This window comes from Tamandua tetradactyla, chromosome 4, assembly GCF_023851605.1.
Source record: "Tamandua tetradactyla isolate mTamTet1 chromosome 4, mTamTet1.pri, whole genome shotgun sequence".
NCBI lineage: Eukaryota > Metazoa > Chordata > Mammalia > Pilosa > Myrmecophagidae > Tamandua > Tamandua tetradactyla.
The window spans coordinates 112,562,821-112,587,343 of record NC_135330.1 but is presented as its reverse complement, the minus strand read 5'-3'; the positions used below and the strand labels follow the sequence as shown (position 1 = coordinate 112,587,343).

Below are 24,523 nucleotides of genomic sequence, written 5' to 3'. Positions count from 1 at the left end.
ATAGGACACAGAATTTCAGTTAGTATGCAGCTTTGAAACAGGACAGGTAAAAGCTTCGAAAAATAGGTATACATTAATTGAACCAAATCGTATTTGTGAAAAATATGGATTTATCCTTGAGGAAAATTAAGAAGAATTTAACTTACTAAAAAAAAAAAAAAAGATTTCTTTGTGGAAATCACCATTAGGTGGCTTTAAACATAAGCTCTTAGAATTCATTGAAAATTTTACTTAATTTGCAGAAAAAATAATTCTCACCTGTCTTTTCAGGAATTCATTTATTATGTAAAATGAAATTGAGCTATACTTCAAAGGCAAACAATTTGAGATTGTTCCATCCCCAGGCAAAATTACCATCAAATTTTAAATCCAACTTCTCTAAACAATACATATATATCTAACACATGTGTGATTCACTTCTCATCTGTCTCTCAAACTCTATTCTATTCTTGTGTAAATGTCTAATAACTTTCAGAGACTGTTCAAATAAGAAAGATTATCTCCTGCTGTGAAGCAGGATAATCACCGGCTCCCCAGTTCAACTACCTTGGACCCAGCTTACCCAAATCTCTTTCAAAGTTGGAATAACAGACAATGGTATTCACTGAAACTCTCTTAAAAAAACCCAGAGGTATATCAGTGGCTACTTGATCATGCCATTTCTTTGGTTCAAAACACAGTTTTAATAGAACTACATTGAATACAGAACAAACTACCAATTTATTCTAGGCTTCAAACCCTCAGCCATCCTGATCTCATCTACATCTTCGTGGTACCACCCTCCAATTCCCTCCCCTCCCAATTCCCTGTACATGCATCCTGTGGGAAACACCACCTCTCAGCTTGGAATGTCTTCCCTTTTCTGACAGCCATGGGAATCCTATCTTCCAATGCCTGACTGTAATTGTATCTGTCCATTGAAGTCAATAACACTGTTTTATTCTTGTCACTTTACCCACCTTTACCCTCTTACTAGACCATAAGTTCCTCAAGGACAGGGACTCTGTTATACCTCCTTTCTCCCTGCATTTCCCTTTGAATGAATGAATGAATGAATGAGAGCATTTCAGCTATCCCAGTCAGAATTCAGCCAATTTAGTGATTGCTATAAGGCACCTTAAACTACAACTACTTTTACATCTATCAATGTTTGAACTCCCTAACTATATCCTATTCTCTTAAAAGACAGGGTCTTTACCTAATGCTTCTTTGAATGTTTATTGAACATAAGTATTTTACACATAACTCTCAACAAATGCTTATGTTAAGAGTAATCCAAAAATAAAGCAAAATCAAACTGACTCTAATCCCAAGACTTGATAAATATCCTTTCATTTCTTCAGAGATAACACCAATAAAGAAGCTTTCCTTAAAAGCTTTTCCCTGAGAAGCAAGAAAGATTGCAAGTATCAAGTACATTTATGTTCTAAGTTGGGTATTGTCGGTACTCACAAGTAGTCTTATATTTGTCATTGGCAATTGCTAACTCCTCTCATGTGGCTATATTTTATTCGAAGAGAGCCAAAATAAAATAAAGCAGTGAAAAAAACAAGCCACTACATAAAGATCGGATCTTAGCCAAGAGCCAGGCTGTTATCATCACACCTCCCATAGTCCAGAAGATGTGTGGGATGAGGACTTGGCTAAGTCTAATCACAGTTCATCAAGAATCCTTGTGTTGTAGCATCCATTGCCAGCAACCCAAACATAGAGCACCTAGGACCAAAAAGTGGTGAGGGGGTAGCAGATTGTATGGGTCCTCTTGGAACTTCCTGTATTGTACAAAAAATCAGGCTCTTGCCTCCATACTGAAGTTAGAGGAGCTTTAAGAGGACCAAACTCCCAAAGATTAGGGAGATCAGCATTTAAATTATTCCTGCTGTTGATATGAAATTGATGTGTATTGTGCTATCTCTGGGGTTTAATCTGTGGTGGGATGTGGCAGGAAGCTACTGATCAGTGAAAGGGTTCCCACGCTTTTGGAAACTATTGTCCTTGCTCATTTGACTTCATATGCAGATCAAGTCCAGGTGGAAGGGTTCTCTCCTCAACCTCAAAAGGCTTATCTGACCTTTTCTTGGGGAGCCCTTTGCTGGACCTTGGGATAAGGCCCTCAATTAACCTGACACAGCCAAGTTAGACACTCATGTAAAGCATCTATCTATTTTTTCCCCATGGGTTTTTATTTCCAAGCTAAGTATTATCTCATTTCTAAAATGCTAATGAGAAAAGTGATTAAGCACCACTTACCAGTTCCTCATGGTCTTTACTTCTGCTTCTATTATAAGAATATGGGAACAATATCTGCTGGGAGTATGAATGCATACTTATGTAAGCTTTAATGTGCTTGATATTTCTTCTCAAAAAGTTCGCCACTGCCTTCACTTCTGGTTCTGACTCAGGGTATGGGCCACAGTAGGTTTCTGCGCATGAAAAACTTGATGCACCTTCCTCTGTGGTGAAATTGATAAAGTGGAATTACGAGGGGATACGCATGCTATTGAAATTTATGAGGTACCTGTTAATATCTATGGTGCAACCATTTCAGACAAATAGATTCAGTAGAGTGACGTAAATGACATGTTTCTGGTTGGCACTGCATGTTGTTTACACTTCTTCTGCAGTAGAATATTTTTCTGCCCATAGAGCAGACACTCCAGCGGTCATCCTAAGCTATCCCCCGTGTCCCCATGGTGGACCACCGTCTTGCTACCTTGAGAAAATAGTCAAGAAAACCTCAGAGATGCCAGCCCTGTCTCCAAATTTCTGGGGATGTGAGAAAATTTCTTTAATCCACCCTAAATTTGGGTTCCTGATAGTTGTAGTTTAAAAATTGCTAGTCAAGACAGCCTATAAAAGAAAAGTCTCACTCTGGAACTCAGAATATGCAAGTTTTCATAGCTCCAGCGCTACTTTTAATTTGCTAAATTGGTTGAAGAAATCAAATGAGATGGTGTTATTTGATGCCGGAATAGCACTTATTCACATCTATACAGATGTTAAGTAAATTAATTAATTTATATATTTATATTTATATTACTTTATTATATACTTATTTTACATGCTGTTAGAGATGGTAACCTGTGTTCCGGTCTTTCTCTTTTCTGGCCCCAATTCACAGAAGTAGACCCCCAGGGAAGCATATCAGACCCAGGAGAGCATTCCTTCCTGGAAAAGTGGAATAGCCCAGAATTGGGCATTTAACTTTTGAATTGCTAACCTGGTAGTTTGAATTTGAGACTTAGATTCTAGTGTCAGCCCAGCCGCTCTCTTGTACAAAGAAGATAGCAATATACACCAGCTGACACCCACAGAGCAACAGGCTGCCTCTAAATGCTTTACAGGCAGTATCTCATTTAACCCTTAATGGCAACTCTACAAAGTAAGTACTGTTGCTTTGGAAGGTGCAAATTGATCCCTCTTGGCAGTAACCATCCTTCACATAAGAGGCAAGAGTGGCATATTGTTAAGCACCCAATAGCTTGATTCCAATCTTAGTTTTCCCATTTATGAGCTATCTGGCCCAGGGTAAAAATTTTAAAGCCAATCTATTCCTCCATTTCCTTATTTGCAAAACAGAATACTTTGCATTAAATCGGGATTTAATGAGGATTAAATAAACTAATGCATATAAAATCCTTTGCACAATGCCTGGCACAAAGAAAGTAACTGTTAGCTGTTGCTATTTCTCCCCATGACGGTCTGCCCCCCACCCCATCATCATCATCACCATCATCATCATCATTATCCTGTGGATTGGGACTCAGTGAAACTCAGTGGTCATCACAGAGATTAGGGTGGGGGAAGGGAGAAAGGACTGCTTGAGATCCTTCCAGGGACCAGGCCCAGTTCCAGTTTCTGAGGTCCGGCCATGCCCTTACCCTCAGGTTTCATGTGCTTCTGCATTATTGTTACACAGCCTACTTTTCTTACCTCAGCCTGCTCCGCTTCCTTCCTATTATTTGCAACAAAGATGACTGGGCTGGTTTGAAATGATGTACATACCCTAGAAAAGTCATGTTTTAATCCTAATCCCATTTTGTAAAAGCAGCTGTTTCTTCTAATCCCTATTCAGTACTGTATGTTTGAAACTGTAATTAGATCATCTCCCTGGTGATGTGATCTAATCAAGAGTGATTGTTAAACTGGATTAGGTGGAGGCATGTCCCCACCCATTTGGGTGGGTTTTGATTGGTTTTTGAAGTCATATAAAGGAGGAAACATTTTGGAGAATGAAAGAGATTCAGAGAGAGCAGAGAATGCTGCAGCACCACGAAACAGAGAGTTTGCTAGCCAGAGCTTTGGAGATGAAGAAGGAAAATGCCTCCCAGGGAGCTTTATGAAATAGGAAGCCAGGAGAGAAAGTTAGCAGAAGACGCCATGTTTGCCATGTGCCCTTCCAGATGAGAGTGGAACCCTGGCCGTGTTCACCATGTGCCTTCTCACTTGAGAGAAAAACCTTGAACTTCATTGGTCTTCTTGAACCAAGGTATCATTCCCTGGATGCCTTTGATTGGACATTTCTATAGACTTGTTTTTTTGTTTGTTTTTGTTTTTTTGTTTTTTACATGGGCAGGCACTAGGAATCGAACCCGGGTCCTCGGGCTTGGCAGGCAAGCATTCTTACCTGCTGAGCCACCGTGGCCCGCCCACTATAGACTTGTTTTAATTGGGACATTTCTTGGCCTTAGAACTGTAAACTAGTAACTTATTAAATTCCTCTTTTTAAAAGCCATTCCATTCTGGTATATTGCATTCCGGCAGCTAGCAAACTAGAACAATGACCTTATTGTTTGAGATTATATCCCCTACAAGGAAATGTTGTACTGAACATCCCAGTCCTTTTCTAGTAGTTTCTTTCTTTTTAACCAATAATATGATTTGACACGTTCTTGAGAGTTTGGTCACCTTTGGATACCCCCGTCTTTTCGTCCTGGTTTGGAGTTATAGAGAATGGAGAGTATATATTGGAGGTGGAAGAGGGGGGTGGGGTGGGGTGGGCAGGACATAAAAGAATTGAAAACAAAAGTGGGTCCTCAATATGAATCCTCAGACTGGTGCCAGTCAATAAAAATATAATGCAAGCCACAAATGCATGTCTCAAAGGTATTTTAAATTTTCAAGTAACCACTTTTTAAAAAGTAAAAGGAATCAGGTAAAATTAATTTTGATACTATAGGTCTGTATGTATAAAATAGTATCCTTTCAAATGTAGTCAATATAAAAATTATTCATGAGATATTCTATGTTATGTTTCTTCCGCCAAGTCTTCGAAATCAAATGTATATTTTACATCTTCAGCACAACTCAATTCAGACAAGCCACATTTTAAGTGTTCAATAGCCACCTGTGACTTGTACATAATAGTACCTAATAATTGGACAGAGCAGCCTCAAATTCTCATTCTGTTATTGTCATTCCAGAGAGTTCAAGCATGCTAGTGGAAGGAGCCCTGAAGATCCTGGAAATTTGGAGTTTGAGATTTGTCTTTGCCATTAAGCACCCATGTCCATTTGGGCTGCTATTTCTTCCCTCTATGAGTGTCAGTTTCCACACCTGAACAAGAGGGGCTTAGCCTACCAGGTCCAGTTCTTTGATCTATAGGCATAGATTCAAGAACCCTATGGAGGGCAGGCAATGGTGGCTCAATGGAAGAATTCTTACTTGCCATGCCGGAGACCCAGGTTCAAGTCTCAGGCCTTGCCCATGCCAGGAAAACAAAACCAAAAACAAATAAACAAATAAACAAACAAAAAAAACCCTCTGGACTCACAGGAAAGGAATAAAGGGTTTTCCATGGTCCACTGGTGCAAAAACTTTGTAGTTTAACTTAATATTTTGGAAAATGAGTGAAGCTGTTTTAGGAAATTTGAGATCAAAGGTTGTGACAAAGTGCCACTGTTCCCCTCCCCAACGCACATACACAAGATTTTATACAGGGGAAAGGTAAATGAACATAAAAATGAACAAGTAGGCTTGATCTCTCCCTCCCTGTTAATAGGTGAGGTACCCTTTTAGATCTTTTCTGTAAAATATTAGAATGGCACATTCTTACAGTAGGGAACAAGGAACACAGAAGATTTAGTTCTCCCTTTTCATTGCATTGCTGTACTCAAAAGATGGTAGAGAACTTGGCAAAAATAAGAAAAAGTTTCCTTCCAATTACTTCCATGTTTTATTCAGGACTCTCTAGCCTTGTTGTTTGGTACTTCTGTTTCTGTCTCTGACTCTTGTGGGAGGTAATAATTCAGCACATAGCCCTCTGGAGGGCCGTGTGGTGGCTCCACAGGAGGCTAGTTGCCCTATGATCCTACAGCCCGGTTGCTAGGTATATGCTGGAAGAACAGAGAGCGAGGACGAGAATCGACATTTGGACCCTGGTGTTTATGGCAGCAGTGTTGTGCAATGGATGGAGGTAGCCTAAGAGTACATCGAGGTAGGAATGGAAGGAGGAACTGCTGTGTATGCATACAATGGGCTACTGAGAGGCTGCAAGAAGAAATGAAGCTGTGAAGCACGCAACTGGGTGAATGAAACTTGAGGATAGTATGTTGAGTGAAATATGCCAGAAAGGAAAAGATAAATATTTTAACATCTTACTAATATGGGCTGCTATAATGAACAAACTGAGAATTGAATTAAAGAGCATAGGTTATTGGGGAAGGCCTATTGTAAAGGTTCTTAGTTGTAAGCTCTTTCAGCAGTCACATCTATTCTAGAGTTGTAACTGTTTTATCAAAATTCTGATATGCTGAGTTCTTTGTGCATGACCTGGTCATTCCTTGTGTGACACCTAAGACTCAGACCTAGAGTTCTGCAGCTGTGAAAGTTAGCAGTACCCCACACAGCAACTGTTTAAAAAGCTGAAAAAGAGCTCAGACTTCACTTAGAGATATGGATGAAGCAGATCTGGTTAGGACTAAGGTAAATCAAATTAAAGGGTAAGGGATGATATTGACTGTATTTAAAAACTTCAACTTCTGTGTGAAACCAAAGGAAGAGATGTTTATTTAGTGCAAAATTTATGTTTTCAGTAGCACACTATCTAATTTAACTTGTATGACTTGGAGTGAAATCACGCTTGTTTGTACAGGATGGTGTGATACCCCAATATGTCCCAGAATATTCTGGCTAGAAGCTTGAAAACTATTTGCAAAGTTTCCTTGAGGTACTGGGGGAAAAGACAGAAATATTAAACTTCCCCACCTGTGGCAGATCTGATACTCTTTCAATCATTGGGGCTGCCAATTTGATGGGCCAGGCCCTCAATTTTGGGGCTTGCCCTTAGGAAACTTCTTCCTGCAAAGGAGAAGCCCAGTTCTCTGAGTTATCCCCAGAGAACCTCTTTTGTTGCTCAGATGTGGCCTCTCTATGCCAATTCTGCGTGTGAACTAACTACATTCCCCCTACATGGACATGACTCCCAGGGGTGTAAATCTTCCTGGCAACATGGGACAGGACTTCCAGGGATAAATCTGGACCTGGTAGTAGTGGAATTGAGAAAGGCTTCTTGACCAAAAGGAGGAAGAGAAATGAAACAAAGTAAAGTTTCAGTGGCTGAGAGATTTTTCAGTGGCTGAGAAATAGAGCTGAGAGGTCATTCTGGAGTCTATTCCTGTGCAGTGTATAGGTACCTCTTTTCAGTTTTTGGTGTATCGGAGTAGCTAGAGAGGGAAATACCTGAAACTGTTGAACTGTAATCCAATAGCCTCGATTCTTGAAGACGACTGAATAACTATAGAGCTTTTAAACTGTAGCCATATGATTATAAAAACCTTGTGTCTGACATTCCCTTTATCCAGTATATGGACAGATGAGTAAGAAAAAAAAAAAGGCAAAAAATAAACAAATGATAGTGGGTGGGAGGGTGGAGGGTATGGGATGTTTGGGGTGTTGTGTCTTACTTTTGTTTTTAGTGTTTTGAGTAATGAAAATGTTCAAAAATCAATTGTGATGATGAATGCACAGCTAGCTGATGATATTGTGAACCATTGATCGTACACTTTGGATACTATATGTGAATATATTATATTTCAATAAAATTGCATTTAAAAAAGATAGCACAAGCCTAAGAGGGGGGCTGGAATATTTCTTGATGACAATAGCATGAATATATTCTGATGACTTGGCTATTAAAGTTAAGTGATACTGATTTCACCACAGAAAGAAAACCTTAAGTAAAATCGAGCACCAAAAGAGCTTGAAGAGAACATATGAAGTTCCAAAAGGGAACTTGAGGAATTTAAGAGTCACTAAGTTTGGGGTCTGTCAGCCTGGATTTGCATCCCAGTTCTACCACTCGCTAGCCAGTTAGCTATTTGCCCTTGAGCAGGTAATTAACATTTTTATGTCTCCATTTCCCCATCTATAACATGTAGACAGTAACACCTTCTTGGGAAATGAAATATGTAATCTGCCCAGCACTTTGTTACTATTAGCTATATTTACTCAGATCATTTTTTACATTCGCTGTTGCGTCTCTGGCTCCTTCCCCACTTATCAGTGGCTACAGCAGATTTAAGCATCCTTTCCTTTTTTTTCAAAATTCTAAAGGATAGCTCTTAGGAAAAAACACTAAAGTGCCAAGTGATTCCCGGAACAGAATTCTCTGAATCATGATTAACCACCCCTTCCTCTGCATCCCTGCTATATCTTCAACTTTATTAGCACAGCTCAATTCATTTGTATATTCATTCCATTAATGCCTTCTGAGAATCCAATACTTGCCAGGCACTATACCAGCTCTCTGCCCTCATAGCCCTTCTAACCCAGAAGAGCAAACTGCAAGGAAATAAGATAAGTACTTCCTCAGCAGATTTGATGGAATATTCCAAATCACTACTTTTTACTCTTCTTTTTTAAAGGAATATGTCAGATCATGTACACAGGATTATGCTGAGACCAGAGGATGAGAAGCAGGTGCTTCTGGGGTAATAGTAGTAGTCCCTGAAGAGCCAGTGTGCCCACCTCCAAAGTTAGAGATGACTCAGACTCATTCTTTGATTCAGTCTGATTTCATTTGCTGTTTCTTAAATGTAGTACTATTGATATTTCATCCAGGGCATGGGCGAAGAGGAGAGAAAGGGTAAATGAATGCCTACGTTCTTTCAAGAAACTGTTCTTGAAAACCTATTATCAGTATTCACTGAGTACATTAACTTATTCAATAAACAGATAAATCCTCATTGTGCTAGGTTTGTCTTTATATTATTCATAAAAGAAAGAACTTTTAAATAAAGGGCCGATTGAAAGCAAAAAAAAAAATACTTTCAAACACTTTGGAAACAAACATTTATTTATGTAATTAAAAATGAGACGTACCCACAAACCCTGGTCTTCAAAATCCTGATGATGAATGTTATTTGCTTATTAAAGTAAGAGCTTTAACAGTCACTTCAATATTATTCTAGAACAATAGAATTTTTGAATGTTGACCCTAGAAGGGACCTTAAATAACTCACTTAATTTTTTTATTTTTAAGATGAGTAAAAAGCGGTCAGCAGAGGTTAGAGTATCTGCTGACTATAGTCAATAAATAAACTTTTAAAAGTTTATTTGAATTAGCCCCTGACTCAGTTAGGCTTCCCCTGAAATTGTTTTGAATGAATGGGTCTTTCTTTATGAACTTCACTCTTTTAATGATGAGGCATTGCTAGAAATAAAACACACAACATACCACACCAGTGTCTGGAGGCAAAGTTTCTGTTCAGATCTGTTCCGATGCAGCGATTGTTCTCGTAAGAAGAACGGTTCTTTCTCCACATTCGATCCTAAATAAATAGAACACCCACAGCTCACCAGCGTGGCCGTATTTTCAAATGAGGATAATGCATGACTTTTAAAAGTCTAAGCAGCCAGGTTGGGATTCTCTCCTTCCAGACTCCTTCCATCACTTCATCCTGTCCCTGTCTTCACAGCAGTCCTTTCTTAAGGCCCTTGTTTCTATCCAGGTCTCAGTCAAGTTCACTCAAACTATTTTAGTTGGAATCATTCCAACTTATAAAGTAGCAATCTTTGTGGGATGAATTAGGCTGCTCATTGATCTTCTAGTTTAGTCTTGTTTCCTTTAAATTATTTATGCACAGTGTCATTTTGAACTTCTTCAAATAAAGGAAAAATAATTTTAACTGTGTCTCAATGCAGATGAAGACTATCTGTCATGAGTTCTAGTACTCTCTTTGAATTGAATTGGCCACTCTCGTTTTTTTAAAGCTGCAGAAGGTGGCGATGTGAGTAAGAAAGTTCAGGGCATGGGAGTGGTTATGATGGGAAAGTTGATGGTGTATGTTCCCACAATTTAAAAAAAATGAACAGCTAAAGAGGCAATGACAATGAAGGGCAACACGTGGTCCAGGACAGGGTCTAAGAATGAAGGTGAAAAGGATCAAAAGGACATTATTGGGTCATAGAAAACATTAGAATGTAGACTGTAAGCTTTATATCAATGTTAAATTCTTGAACTGATGACTGTACTTAAAACGGTCGTTTAAGTGAATATCCTTGTTCTTGGGAAATGTGCATTACAGTAATAAGTATTCAAAGGAATGATCTATACAATCTATACTCAAGTGTTCAGAAAGCAGACTGATATATAGATAGGTAGACAGATGATATAGATAGAGATATCTATGTATCTATGATAAAGATAGAGAGAGAGATCTATACCTATGATATAGATAGAGAGATACTGTGTTCTCCCATCAGGGGATAATAATGAAACGATGTTGCTGAAAAGAGTCAAATGCGAATCTGATTATGCCTCTAGAACTCAAAGAGCAATTTTTTAGGAAATACAGAGGAACATGCTAAGCTGCAATATGGCGAGGCAATTAGTAAAATCCAGGCTGTGGAGAACTCTTTTCTTCAACAAATAAATTGCAAGGACAAGAAGAAAAGGAGAGTATGAGATGGAGGGAAGATTTTGGATTTAAGAGAGTCGAAAGGCACATCGATAGATCACAGTGTATAAGCCTTATGTGAATTCTGAATCAAAGAAATAAATTTTTCTCAAAAGGTTATGACACTGTTAGAAATTTAAATACTGCCTGCACATTTTATGATGTTAAGCATAACATCATCAAATTATTGTTAATTTTTAATTTTAATTGCATTGTAGTTATGTTTGTTTGTTTTTGCATGGGCAGGCACTGGGAATCGAACCTGGGTCTCTGGCATAGCAGGCAAGAACTCTGCCTGCTGAGCCACCATGACCCACCCTTTAGTTATGTGTTTTTAAGAGTTCTTTTATTTTAGGGATGCCTACTAAGATATTTACTGATAAAATGTTGTGGTGTTTGGGACTTGCTTCAAAGTAATATGGTTAGAGTTTAAGTGGTGGGGAGGTATAGATGAAACAAGCTGTGCAATGAGTACATAGGATTTCATTATACATTTATATCTGTTTTGTACATGTTTTAAATTTTCCATAATAAAAATTAAATAAATATTTTTCATAATAAAAACATTGTGCCGATGATCTAGGATTGTATTAATACTTCAACCTGGATATTGTGCATCCCCAAAGGGAGCATGTTTTTTTTTTTTCCTTCACCTACCTTTTTCCAAGTGTAGTCATAACCATCCACATTAACCACTGGCATGACATAAAAATCCATGTGACTCAGGAGATTGGTATGCAGTTTTTCTTCCCCATGTAACTGAGTTACCTAAAAAGTAAACCAAGTATTTTAGTAACATCTTTTTAGGTTCTCCTAAACTTAGTCTATTTCATTTATGTAGTTTTTTTTAAAAAAGTCTTCTGGCAAGTGCTGATATGCAGATTTAATTTTTGGGAGGTGTGCAAACTCCTCAAAAGGATTAAATTTAGGATATTTTGCTGCTAAGTGGTAGTAAATGCCATGGAAAGGGAACACATGGTCTTCCAATTTAGCTGTGTTAGAAAATGGACTGATAGATTCTGTAAACTTTCCAAAAACAAAAGGAATTCTTTACTAAGGACATAAAATAAGAAAATAAAGCTCACAATATTAGGAAATTTAAGAACCAAAAATATAGATATCTAAACTCCCTTTTCAGTAATCAATTCATGAGAGCTAACACTAAACTTGTCTTCTCTGTCCCCAGACGTGATTGGATGATACTTTATAAATTGGTCTTAGAATTTACTGTGCTTTATACTTTTAGTGCTGACAGTTAGGCTTCCAGATTATGAATTTTGAGTCAGTTTTTATGAATGGTGTGATGTAGGGATACAATTCCGTCTTTTTGCAGGAATATATGCATCTGTCCTAAGAGAGATGCCTTCTCTGATCCCTCATAAAAGTGCAACTGTTGAGTTGCACATCTAAAGATGAGGGTCCAAAGGAAGTGGGAATTGGCAGTGAGCAGTTAGATGGAAGCAGACCTCTGGGTAGAGGTGTAGAAAAGGAAGGATACAGGAAATCAGGGGACCAGTGGACTTCTCAATGCTTTTAAGAGGAGAACTGGACCCAGATGGAATGGCAACCTGAAAGGAGCAGCTAGGAAATGCCCCACCATTCTCAGGTCTCTGGGAATTTTCCTGGTTGGCTAAGGGTAGGCTGTGGTCTTCTTGGTGACTGAGCCAACCTGTGTGCTTTTTTAACACAGTGATGCTTAAGAGAAGTGTGACAAAAATACAGAGAAGTAAAAATAAATGTTCGGGATTTGCTTCTTGAATTCATCTAACATTCTACTCAGATATCTAATCTAACCTTTAGATACTTCAGATTTGATATTTATCCCATTATCTATACGTCAAAATTCAAATCCTTCTAACCATTTTACTGTGATCTCAATAAGCTTTATACTCTAAGTTATTACTTAATAACTGTGGCTAAAGACATAGTGTTTGTCAAATAACATTTTCAGCCCAGTTGGATATGCTCTGTGAAATTAAGAATTCTTTATTATTAATTTGTGATCTGTATCCCATGGACAATATGAGAAGGAGCCAAATAGAGTTAAAGACCAGAGTTAGGGAAATTAAAATTCCTACAGGGATTCATTATAAGATTGGAGGTAGTATGAGCTATACTGGTTTGAAAGTATTGTGCACCCCAAAGCTATGTCCTTTAATTCTGATTCAACATTGTAGGGTGGAAACCCTTTGATTAGATTATCTCCACAGAGATGTGGTGCTCCCAGTTGTGGGTCTAACTTTTAGATGAGATTATTTCTACAAAGATGCGGCATACCCAATTGTGGGTGTGGCCTTTTTTATTAGATGGAAATGTGACTGCCCATTCAGGATGGGTCTTGATTAGTGTACTGGAGTCTTTTAAAAGAGGAAATATTTTGGAGAAGGCAGAACAGATGCAGATGTTTGGAGAACAGTTGCTTCAGAGTTGACAGAGACATGGATATTTGTGCCAACATAGAGAGCAGATGCCTAGACATGGGCAGAGCCCAAAGGACATCACCATGTGCCTTCCCATGAGATACTAAGCCAGCCAGAACCCAGAATTGCATACCGAGGAAGTAAGTGAAAGCCCACAGAAGCCATGTAAGGAACTCCCACAGGGAACAGAGGCTGAAAGCAATGGAACCCAGGAGCAAGGGAACAAAAGATGCCAGCAACATGCCTTCCCAGCTGACAGAGGTGTTCTGGATGGCATCAGCCTTTCTTGGGTGAAGATAACCTCTTATTGATGCCTTAATTTGGACATTTTCATGACTTTAGAACTGTAAACTTGTAATGTAATAAATTCTCTTTTTAAAAGCCATTCCATTTCTGGCACGTTGCTTTCCAACAGCATTAGCAAACTAATACACAAAACTAATACACAAAACTAATACACAAGGGGGTACTTGGAGGCGTATGCCAAACAGGGAGAAATGAGGGCAAAAGGATAGTAAAAGAAAAAGAAAAAAGATTCCTATTAAAAATAAGCCTGAAAACCAAGCATCCAAATCACAACAGGCATCAAATATTAAAAAAGATATCCAACAAAATCACTGCTAAGAATATGAATTCCCCCAAATGAATGAACTCTATAAAGTGATCTGACATTGACTTTAAAAAAAGTACTCTGTAGAATTGTGGAATTATGGCCCACGCCAAACTTTAAAATCTGTTCTACAACTAATTATTGTGGTGTGCTCTGAAATTTATTGGTTTTTTGCACATATATTATTTTTCACAATAAAAAAATATATAAATATTCTGAGGTTTGAGGTGATGGAAAATTTTTGGTAATGGATGGTGGAGAGAGTAGAATTGTGAATATAATTAACACCACTGAATTGTATACCAGAAAGTGGTTAAAATGGGAAATTTTATGTTTTATATATGATAACATGATCAAATATCTTTTAAAATTAAGTATTCCGAGCATTCTCAAAGAGAGATTTGAAGGAATGGTACTCATTCAAAAATGGACAATAAATTATAACAAAATAAACTTATATAAAACAAGTATTGGGAAATATGAAAGAGAACCATTTGTAAAAGTTATAAAATATTTATATAGTCATTGAAATAATAAAAAACTCCATTGTGTAATATACTAGATATAAAGATGATCAGTGAATTGGAGATAGTGCTGAGAAATTCACCCAGAATGTAGCATACAGAGACAAAGATTATCATTTTAAAAAATAAGAAAAAGTTACAGAGCATGGAAGGTACATCAAGGAACTCCAAGGGGAGCCCATAAAAGAGACTAGCAGAAATACAATAGTTGAAGATGTAATAAAATGATTTTCCAAACATGAAGAACTATATAAATCCTCAGATCATCCTATGTACTAAACAAAGTAATCAAAATTAAGTCCACAGTAATGGATCTGAGGGGCATCAAGGATAAAAATAATCAAAAGTCATCAAACAGAAAGGACAACTAACCTGCAAGGGACCAACAACTAACCCATTTGTACTTTCTCACCAGGCAATAGATGCCAAAAGACAATGGAGGACCCATAAAATGAGAATATTACATTCAGCTAAACCAGCATGAGAAAAAGAGGGGGAGAATGAAGTTATTGCTAGATCTAAAAAGCATAACAGAATTTAACACCAAAAGATCTTCACTAAAGGAACTTTCAAAATTGGTTCAAGTTGTAAGGATACACACAACATCAAGATGGTAGAGTGAGATGCTTCAGGCTCTGTTCCTCCACAGCAACCTTGAACAACCATCAGGAATTGGCACAAAGATCTCGAGCTCAAGTAAATAGTGAAAAGCAAAGTAACAGGATTAGTGAATCAAGAAAAAGGCTACTTAAAAGGGGTAGGACCTTGTGGCATCCTGGCTGTGCCCTCTGCTACCCCTCACTGGCTTCACACAGAGCCCACCCACGCTCCCCTCCCAGTTCCAGAGGGATCAGAGTAACCCTCCTGCACACGCTGGGAGCAGAGCATACCTATCTGGCTCCAACTGTCTGGTGATGGCCTGAGGGACTTGCCATCTGTATTAGTTTGCTGTAAAGCAGCATTAGCAAAATAATGTTACAGGTTTTCCGATTTTGTGCTGAAAAAAATGTCCAACCTAAGGCAAGAAAAGAGGTCACCTTCACTCAAGAAAAGCTGATGCTATCCAGAACACCTCTGTCAGCTGGCAAGGCATGTGGCTGGCATCTTTTGGTCTCTTGCTCCTAGGCTCCATTGCTTTCAGCCACTGTTTCCCATGAGGGCTCCTCACCTGGTGTCAGTGGACCTTCACTTAGCTCCTCCAGGACACAATTCTAGGTTCTGGCTTACTTAGCATCCCATGGGGAGGCACATGGTGATGTCTGCTGGACTCTCTGTTGGCACTTCAAGCATATCCAAACATCCATGTCTCTGTCAGTTCTGAAGCAATTGTTCTCCAGGTGTCTGCATTTGTGTCAGCTTTGAGCTCTCTCCAAAATGTGTCCTTTTAAAGGACTCCAGTAATCTAATCAAAACCCACCCTGAATGGAAGTGTCACTTCTCCATCTAATCAAAAGCCCACCCCTACAATTGGGCATGCCACATCTTCATGGAGATAATCTAATCAAAAGTGTTTCTATCTATGGTATTGAATCAGGTTTAAGAGACACAGATTTCCTGGGTTACACAACACTTTCACTTTCATACTAGTACATTCCACCCTTCAACCCCAAAAGACCTCTTCTTTTCATATACAAAATACATTCATTTCATCACAACACCAAAAAGGCTTTAAACCATTTCAGTAATGATACAAATACAATACAAAGTCAGAAACAGTACAAAATCTCATTAAAGTCAGCTACAGGCATGCTCGGTCTAAGGCAGAAAAATTTACTCTCATTATGGACCTGTGAAACTCAGAACAAGTTATCTGCTTCCAATACACAAAGGGGGGACAGTCGTGGGATACATGTTTCCATTGTCATAGGGAGGAATTGAAAGGTAAACAGGGGTCACCAGATCAAAATAGTTTCAAAAACCTGCAGGGAAAAACTCCATTGGATTTTTAAAAATTTAAGTAATTTATCCTCGGGCCTTTAGAAAGCAGCAGTCCCACCCTTTCCAAGGGTCTACGCAGCAGCCTTGCTCTCTCTCTAAATGCCTGGGTTAGTTGAAACACTGGGGCACATTGGAGGGACACCCTTTTTTCTTGACTCTGCCCTCCACCCTCTTCAAACATTGGGGCAATACCAATCTCCAGGGCACATGCCCAACCCCTCCAGAACACCGGGGTGGCAGCCAGGCTCCCCCCAGTCCCTAGTTTATGTACTACACCCACTCCGAGGCCTGGGGTGGCACAACTCTTCCTGAGCAACCAAGTGGAAGTCCTGCCCTCTGCTTCTGGGGCAAACTCACCATCTCCATGTATATGGATGGTTCTACTCTCCTGGCCTGAGATTTCTTGGCTCCAGACCTTAGCTTCCATGGTTCTGCCTCTGAAACCATTTTTCCCTTCAATTAGTCCCTTTTTTGTCACTTTTCATCCATACTGGCAGTGGTTACATTTTTACAGATTCTGCAACACTGTTGTCTGTTTTCTATGCTGTATGCAGGGATCAAAATCGTCAGACAATAGGACTTTTCACATATCCTTTCTGGATAACTCCATTTCAAATCATATCTTTTCCTGAAATGGCTGATGGGTTCCAAGTTTGGTTAAATCCTCATATGGGGGCCTATTCCCTAGGGTGTCACCTTCTGGAAGCCCCAAATTTTCCAGAACACTAATTTCTGCTTTCTTTGTATGAAAGAGTTCAGCTCTCAACTTATCTCTTTCCTCTTGCATTTTATTATAAACTGAAAGGAGCAGTCAGTCTGCATTTTCTACATTTATTTTGAAAGTTTCTTCTGCTAAATGTCCAAGTTCATCAAACCCAAATCCTGCCTTTGACCTACACAGAATGCTTTCCTTCCAGTTTGCAATGACACGTACATCATGTCTGTCTAAAACCTTATCCGAAGTATTCTTAGAGTCCACACTGCTACTAACAAGTCTCTTCAAAGCATTGTAGGCCTTCTGTATCAATATCCTCACAACTCTTCCAGAATATTCCCCTTATCCATTTAAAAAGCCATTCCAACATGTTTAATATTTGCAAACTTCTGGTGCCAAAATCTGGATTAGTTTGTTAATACAGAAGAAAGCAATATACCATAAATGGAGCAACTTTTGAAAAGGGAATTTAATAAGTTACAAGTCTACAGTTCTAGTGCTGAGAAAATGTCCAAACTGAGGCACCAAGAGGTTACCTTCACTCAAGAAAGACTGATGCCGTCTGGGACACCTTTGTCAGCTGGCAAGTCACATGGCTGACATCAACTGGTCCCTTGCTCCTGTGCTCCATTGCTTTTAGCCTCTGTTTCCTGTGAGAGTGCCTCACTTGGCATCTGTGGGCCTTCACTTAACTCCTCTAGGACACAACTCTGGATTCTGGCTTACATAGCATCTCATGTAGAGACACATGGTGACATCTGCTGGACTCTGCCTATGTCTAGGCATCTGCTCTCTTTGTTGGTACTCCAAATAGTTCCAAACATCCATGTCTCTGTCAGTTCTGATGCAACTGTTTTCCAAGTGTCTGCATCTGTGTCAGCTCTGAGCTCTGTCCAAAATGTTTCCTCTTTTAAAGGACTCCAGTAAATTAATCAAATCCCATCCTGATTGGGCAGAGTCACATCTCCACCTAATCAAAAGTCCACCTCCACAGTTGGTGCACCACATCTTCATGGAGATGATCTAATCAAAAAGCTTCCACCCTACAATATTGAATAAGGATTAAAGGATATGGCTTTTCTGGGGTACACACTCTTTCAAACTAGCACATCATCCAGCACTATAGAAGGTGGCACATAGGGTCTCCTATAGAATGCTTTGGAATTTGATCATTGAGTGGCTTCCTGGGACAAGGGATTGCTGGCTACAAGATACACAGTGCAGTGCCTGAAGGAAACTGTTTTCTAGGGAAGAGGGAACATTCCTATTCATGTAAATGGGTAATTCCCTGGGTCACATTCATATGCCCAAGACAAGATGAATGCACAACTAGATCCCAAGCTTTGCTCTGGAGCTACTCTAAACTATTTGTATGGACAAACTCTGAAGGAATGTACTCGCACAGGTCAATCAGCAAAGACTGGGAAAAGTGTGTCCTCCTCCTCCAGTTCCTCCTCCTTCTTTTGTTAGCTCCTGGCTTTTGAGGAAATCTCTGTCCTAACACTAGTCGGATACCAATTCAAGTAACAGGTGCCTAAGAATCTAATTTCCAGCAATAACACACTAAATTATCAAAATGTGCCTCAACAAAAGAGTATGAAATATACAAAGAAACAGGAAGTGATGGACCAGTCAAAAGAGAAGATTAAAGTATTATGAACCATCAATGAGAAGGACCAGACCTGGGGTATACCAGACAAAGACTTTTTAAAAATGGTCCCAAATGTGCTCAAGTAGCTAAAAGGAAACATGGAAAAAGAACTAAAGTAAATCAGGAAAATGATAGTTGAATACAAAGACAATATCAATAGAGAGATGGACAGTTTGAGAAGAAACCAAATAGAGCTGAAGAAGACTGTTACAGAAATTTAAAATTCCCTAGAGGGACTCATTAGTAGATTGGAGCTGAAAGAAGAAAAAAATCAGCAAACTTGAAGAATTAAGATTGTCCAATCTGAGGAACAGAAAAAAGAAAAATTAAGAAAATTGAAAAGAACCTGGGAACATGTGAGACACCATCAAGCATACAAACATATTCATTTTGGGGGTCCCAAAAGTAGAGGAAAGAGACAAAAAAATAATGGCTGAAAACCTCCAAAATTTAACAAAATATGCACATCCAAGATGCTCAATGAACATCTAACAGGATAAGTCCAAACAGACCTACATTGTCCTATGTTATAATCAAATTGTCAAATATAAAAGATAAAGAGAATTCTGAGAGAAGAGAGAAGCAGCATGTTACATACAAGGGAGTCTCAGAAAGATTAAGTGCCAATTATTAATCAGAAACCATGGAATAAAGAAGGCAGTGGGGAGACATATTTAAAGTACAGAAAGCAAAAAATAACCAATCAAGAATTCTATATCCAGCAAAACAGTCTTTCAGAAGTGAAGGAAGGGGCTATGTGGTGGTGGCTCAGTGGCAGAATTCTCCACTTCCATGTTGGAGACCCGGGCTTGATTCCCGGTGCCTGTCCATGTTAAAAAAAAAAAAAAAAATTAAGGGAAGGATTAAGACATTCCCAGATAAACAAAAGCTGAGGGTCTTCATCACCACCAGACAAGCACCACAAAAAATGCTAAAGGAAGTTCTTCTGGTTGAAAAGAAACATACATTATGCAATTGATTAAATCAATATTAAAAAATAAAGATCTCTAGTAAAGATAATGACATTCGTAAATATAAATACCCATTCTATTGTACTTTTGGTTTATAACTCCACTTTTTTACTTTTATAGGATCTAAAGGCAAATGCATAAAATGTAATGATACATCAATGATTTGGAACTCAAGGTTTAAATATGTAATTTGTGACAAGAACTACATCAAGGTGTGAATTGTGGGGTATAGGCGTATAGTTTATATATACAATTAAAGTTAAGTTGACATCAAAGCAGGTGAGATTGTTATAGATTTAGGATATTAAATTTAAGCCCCAGGGAAACCACAAAGAAAATATGAAAGAACATGCAAATTCCTTGCTACCAGGAGTGGACATGGAAAATGAGTGTAGCATTTATGTTTTTTTTTTTTTGATTGAAGTGAAAGTTCTAGTAAAGGATGTTGGTGAAGGAACTGCGACATTGTGAATAGGATTATTCCTACTGAATAAAATGCTTGGGAGGGGTTGGGATGACAAGACTTACGTTGTATATATGTTTCAACAATTAAAAAAAAAAAGAAAGAGCAAGCAAATCAGATGGGTTTAGCACAACACAGGGTTTAGTATAAAAGCATGAAAAGTCAGTGTTCCATATAATCACTTCTATGCTTAAAAAAAAACAAATTAAAAAATGATAGTTAAATGCACTACATGATACTGGATGGGATCAAAGAATGGAGGAGAAAAGGCTCAAAAGGATGTTACTGGGACAAAGGAAAAGTTGGAATATAGAATGTAAACTTTACATCAATGTTAAATTTCTTGAACTTGGTAACTGCACTTATAGTGATTAAAAAAGTGAATACCCTTGTTCATAAGAATTCTACATAGAAGTATTGCATGTTCAAGGAGTACGATGTGTGCAATCTGTTCTCAAATGTTCAGAAAGTGATAGATGGAAGGAAGGAAGGAAAGAAGGAATAAAAAAAGAAAAAGAAAGAAAGGGAAAAAGAAAAAAGTAAAAGGTTAAAATTGGTGGACATGAGTTGGGGGGTGGGGCATGTTGGAGTTCTCTAAATGGGGTTTGTAGATATCTTTTTTGGCTGCTGTATGATGGGGTCACATTTCATTATTTTTCCATGTGAGTATCCTGTTATTGTGCACCATTTGTTGAATTTTTTTTGTGTTTTGCTTGTTTTGATTTTGTTTGTTTTGCTAGTTTGACTGTTTTGGGGGGAAGTACACAGGCTGGGAATCAAACCCAGGTCTCCCACAAGGCAGGTGAAAATTCTACCAATGACCTATACTCTCCCTGGTTTCTATCATTTTTACAACTTTACTGTAAGTTTGAAATTATTTCAAAAGAAAAAGTTAAAAAAATAAATTATCCGGAGGGATTCAACAGTAGATTTGAGCTGGCAGAAAGAAGAATCAGTGAACTTGAAGATAAGACTATCGGAACTATCCTTTCTGAAGAGCAGAAAGAGGAAAGAATGAAGAAAAGTAAAGAGAGCCTGAGGAATCTATGGGACACTATCAGATGTACCTACATATGTATTGTGGAGGTCTCAGAAGGAGAAGAAAATGAGAAAAGGGCAAATAAAATATTCAAAGAAGTAATGGCTGAAAGACACTCTGAAGGTAAGATTTTATAATAAATTGTTACTCCCATTACCATTAGAAATACAGCAAAGAGTTGTAAGCTCCAGTTGTTAGTTTTTACTCCAATTTCAATGTGTATATGTATACTTTGGGCCTTATTCAAAGGTAATAAATTACTTTGTTCAATAATATGTACTGTTCAGTTACTCTGGACCAGAGTTGTATTTTCAGCCTAAACCTGCAGCATTAATTTAAATTTCAAATTCAGCAAGGGGGTGCTGAATACCAATTATGTGGACTAAGCAACCCTTACTGGGTTATAGGGAAAAAACAAACAAAAAATGACTAAGAAATGGCCCCTGCCCTCAAAATGCTAGTAGATTGTGAATGTAAATAATATGACTGAATTATATTTCCGAATGTGATCAAAAGGGAAAGTTTTAGGAATATATGTGTTGCTAGAATAAAAATGTAAAAAACAAAACAACCATTGGACTGTACAACACAGTGAACCTTAATGTTAACTATGGATTATAGTTAATAGTACAATTATAATATTCTCTCATCAACTGTAGCAGAGCTACCACACTAATGCAAAATGTTAAAGATGGGGACAGGTATATGGGAACTCTGTATTTTCTGCATGATCTTTCTGTTAACCTACAACTTCCCTAATTAAAAGGATACTAATAATTGATACTTTGGAAAAGAAGGAGAGGCAATTCAATATTAGCAGTATGACAACAAATAATAACAGTATGTACAAGAAAACTCAGAATACAACTGGCTCATTTTTTGGAATACTTGTGGTTTGAACTCCTGAAGGACAGGTCAAGGGCAAGACACTGAGAGTCCAGGTAAGTGGATGGTTCATGATGAGAACCAGACAAGTTAAGGAAGAAATGGGCTAATAAATTGGAAAGTAATAGATAGACCCAGGAACTGGAAACCTACTAAAGTTAAGAAAGGAAGATGGGGAGGGGAGGAAGGAGGGAAGAAGGGAGGGTGCTAGAAAGGAAGCAAGGAAGGGAAGGAAGAAAATTGTACATGTATGGGGAATGAAAGAAGAGGAAGGAGAGGAAGCTAAGAAGCTTAAATACCCATAAATGACAGCAGGAAGAAAAGGCAAGTGTGGTGCAACCACATTATATGAGTTTCAGGGAAGAGGGAGAGTATTGGCAATTTTAGGATTAGAGAACATTGATCCCCTCTTTCTGGCCCCGTGGCACATGGGAATGAGAAAGAAAGAGCAGCCCCTCCTCTTGATCAACCTACTGTGAAGCAGTGTCCTTAACATGAGTCATGGGTCAGCGAAGGTAAGGAGCAGAGAGGATTCTAGGAAGGTGGTGAGACTGTAGAACACCAGCTTTGAAAACAATTAAATGAGAGTTCTTCAGGGGCAGAGGTTCAGGGGGAAGTTAGCAGTGAGAAGAGCCAGTTGGAGAAGACAGTGCTAAAGTAGCTGTGATGAACAATATATGTTCACTGGGTTCTTCCTATATGCCTTTGCCAGGTGTTAGCCTGGGTAATGTATCCATGCACAAGTAAGTACAATCTGCCTTTGCTGAGATAGAAGGGATCTAAGTGCGCCCATGGCCGGCGGGGAAATAAGCCAGAGGCAAAGAGAGAAAAGAGTGACTTCAAGCTCCCCAGAGTATAGCTACCCTAGCTGAGACTGGACTATAAGATTTTTTTTTTATTAATCAAAAAAAAAATTAACTAACACAACATTTAGAAATCATTCCATTCTGCATATGCAATCAGTAATTCTTAATATCATCACATAGATGTATGATCATCATTTCTTAGGACATTTGCATCGATTTAGAAAGAAATAGCAAGACAACAGAAAAAGAAATAAAATGATAATATAGAGAAAAAATAAAAATACAAAATACAAAATATATATATAAAAACAAACAAACAAACAAACAAAAAACTATAGCTCAGATGCAGCTTCATTCAGTGTTTTAACATAATTGCATTACAATTAGGTAGTATTGTGCTGTCCATTTTTGAGTTTTTGTATCTAGTTGGACTATAAGATTTTTGAAACACTTAGAGATTTGTAGAAGGAAGAAGAGAATTAATGGCAAAGACTGATTCACCTCTGGTTGCTTTGGTTTTTAAATATAAACATCTACCTATACACATTTGTTGTTTTTTTTTAACATGATATTTTATTTTACTTTTCCTTCTATTCTGATTTGAACCATTATGAAAGTCAGATGATCTGGATAAGACCTAGGCAGGCAAGGATGGAGCTTCTTAAATACTCATCAAAAAGAGTTCATTGTTGTTTCTGGGGAGATGGTGAAATAGGATAGGTTGAGTTCACCCCTGCTCCAACGGACAGCTAGAGAAGTGAGAGAAAAATGACTGGAACAGAGATTCCAGGGTGTAAGTGACCTGGGAGGGTCTGATACATCACACAGGGAAGCCCTTGCTGCAAAAGCTGAAGAATTGAAATGCAGAGAACCGGAGACTATCCAGCTGGTGCAAACAGTCTAATGCACCCCTTTCTAAACGGAGGCATGGAGCCCTAAGGAGTACACGGACAGGGAGACAGGGACTAGGAAGTAAGCCAAGCTGCATTAATTGAACGCGCTACACCCACAAATGCCACCTCCACTCCACGACCCATGACTCCTCCTACACTCAACTCACCTGAATCCCATCATCCACCCTCTCCTCATTCCGCTCCAATCACCCTGGCCCCAGGCCCCACCCTGTGCATCTCAGAACCATGCAGGCTCGAACACCTGTCCCAGCCCAATCCACCTCTCCAGCACAAACTCACAGTCTCGCCCTGCCCTTCCCAAGACCTGAGCACCCATACACAGTCCCCCATCCCCCATCTCTCCTTCCCTGCCCCTGCAGATGGTCACCCGTGCATCCAAGTTGCAGGTGCTCACCATCATACATGGGCCACACCTGCTCCAACCCATACAATCAAGCAATCCCACCCTGCACCCTCCTAAGCTCTGCGCTCAGGGTCTGGACCCCCAGACCCATGCATACACATGCATGCATCCCTGCCACGCCCTCCCCCAGCTCTGTACATCCAGGCCACACCTGCCCACAGCCCATGCAAGTGCAACCCCATCTCACTGTCCTTGAGGTCCGCACAGGCACAGCCACATCCTTTCCACTGGGCACCCACGCACGATGCACTGACCTCTTGACCCTTGCAACCCAACCTCCCTTCTC

At 38.9% G+C, this 24,523-nt stretch overlaps 1 protein-coding gene across 1 annotated transcript in view; it reads right to left on the bottom strand.

Annotated features, from left to right (window-relative positions):
• The window catches only part of CPB2 (carboxypeptidase B2), an 80,221-nt gene that overhangs the window by 4,378 nt on the left and 51,320 nt on the right, over positions 1-24,523 (bottom strand). Inside the window, exons 7-9 of the mRNA XM_077158265.1 lie at positions 11,556-11,666; positions 9,677-9,770; positions 2,251-2,453 (exon numbers count right to left, since the gene is read on the bottom strand). Of these exons, the coding sequence (XP_077014380.1) occupies positions 2,251-2,453; positions 9,677-9,770; positions 11,556-11,666 (408 nt within the window). The remainder of the gene's footprint in view (positions 1-2,250; positions 2,454-9,676; positions 9,771-11,555; positions 11,667-24,523) is intronic.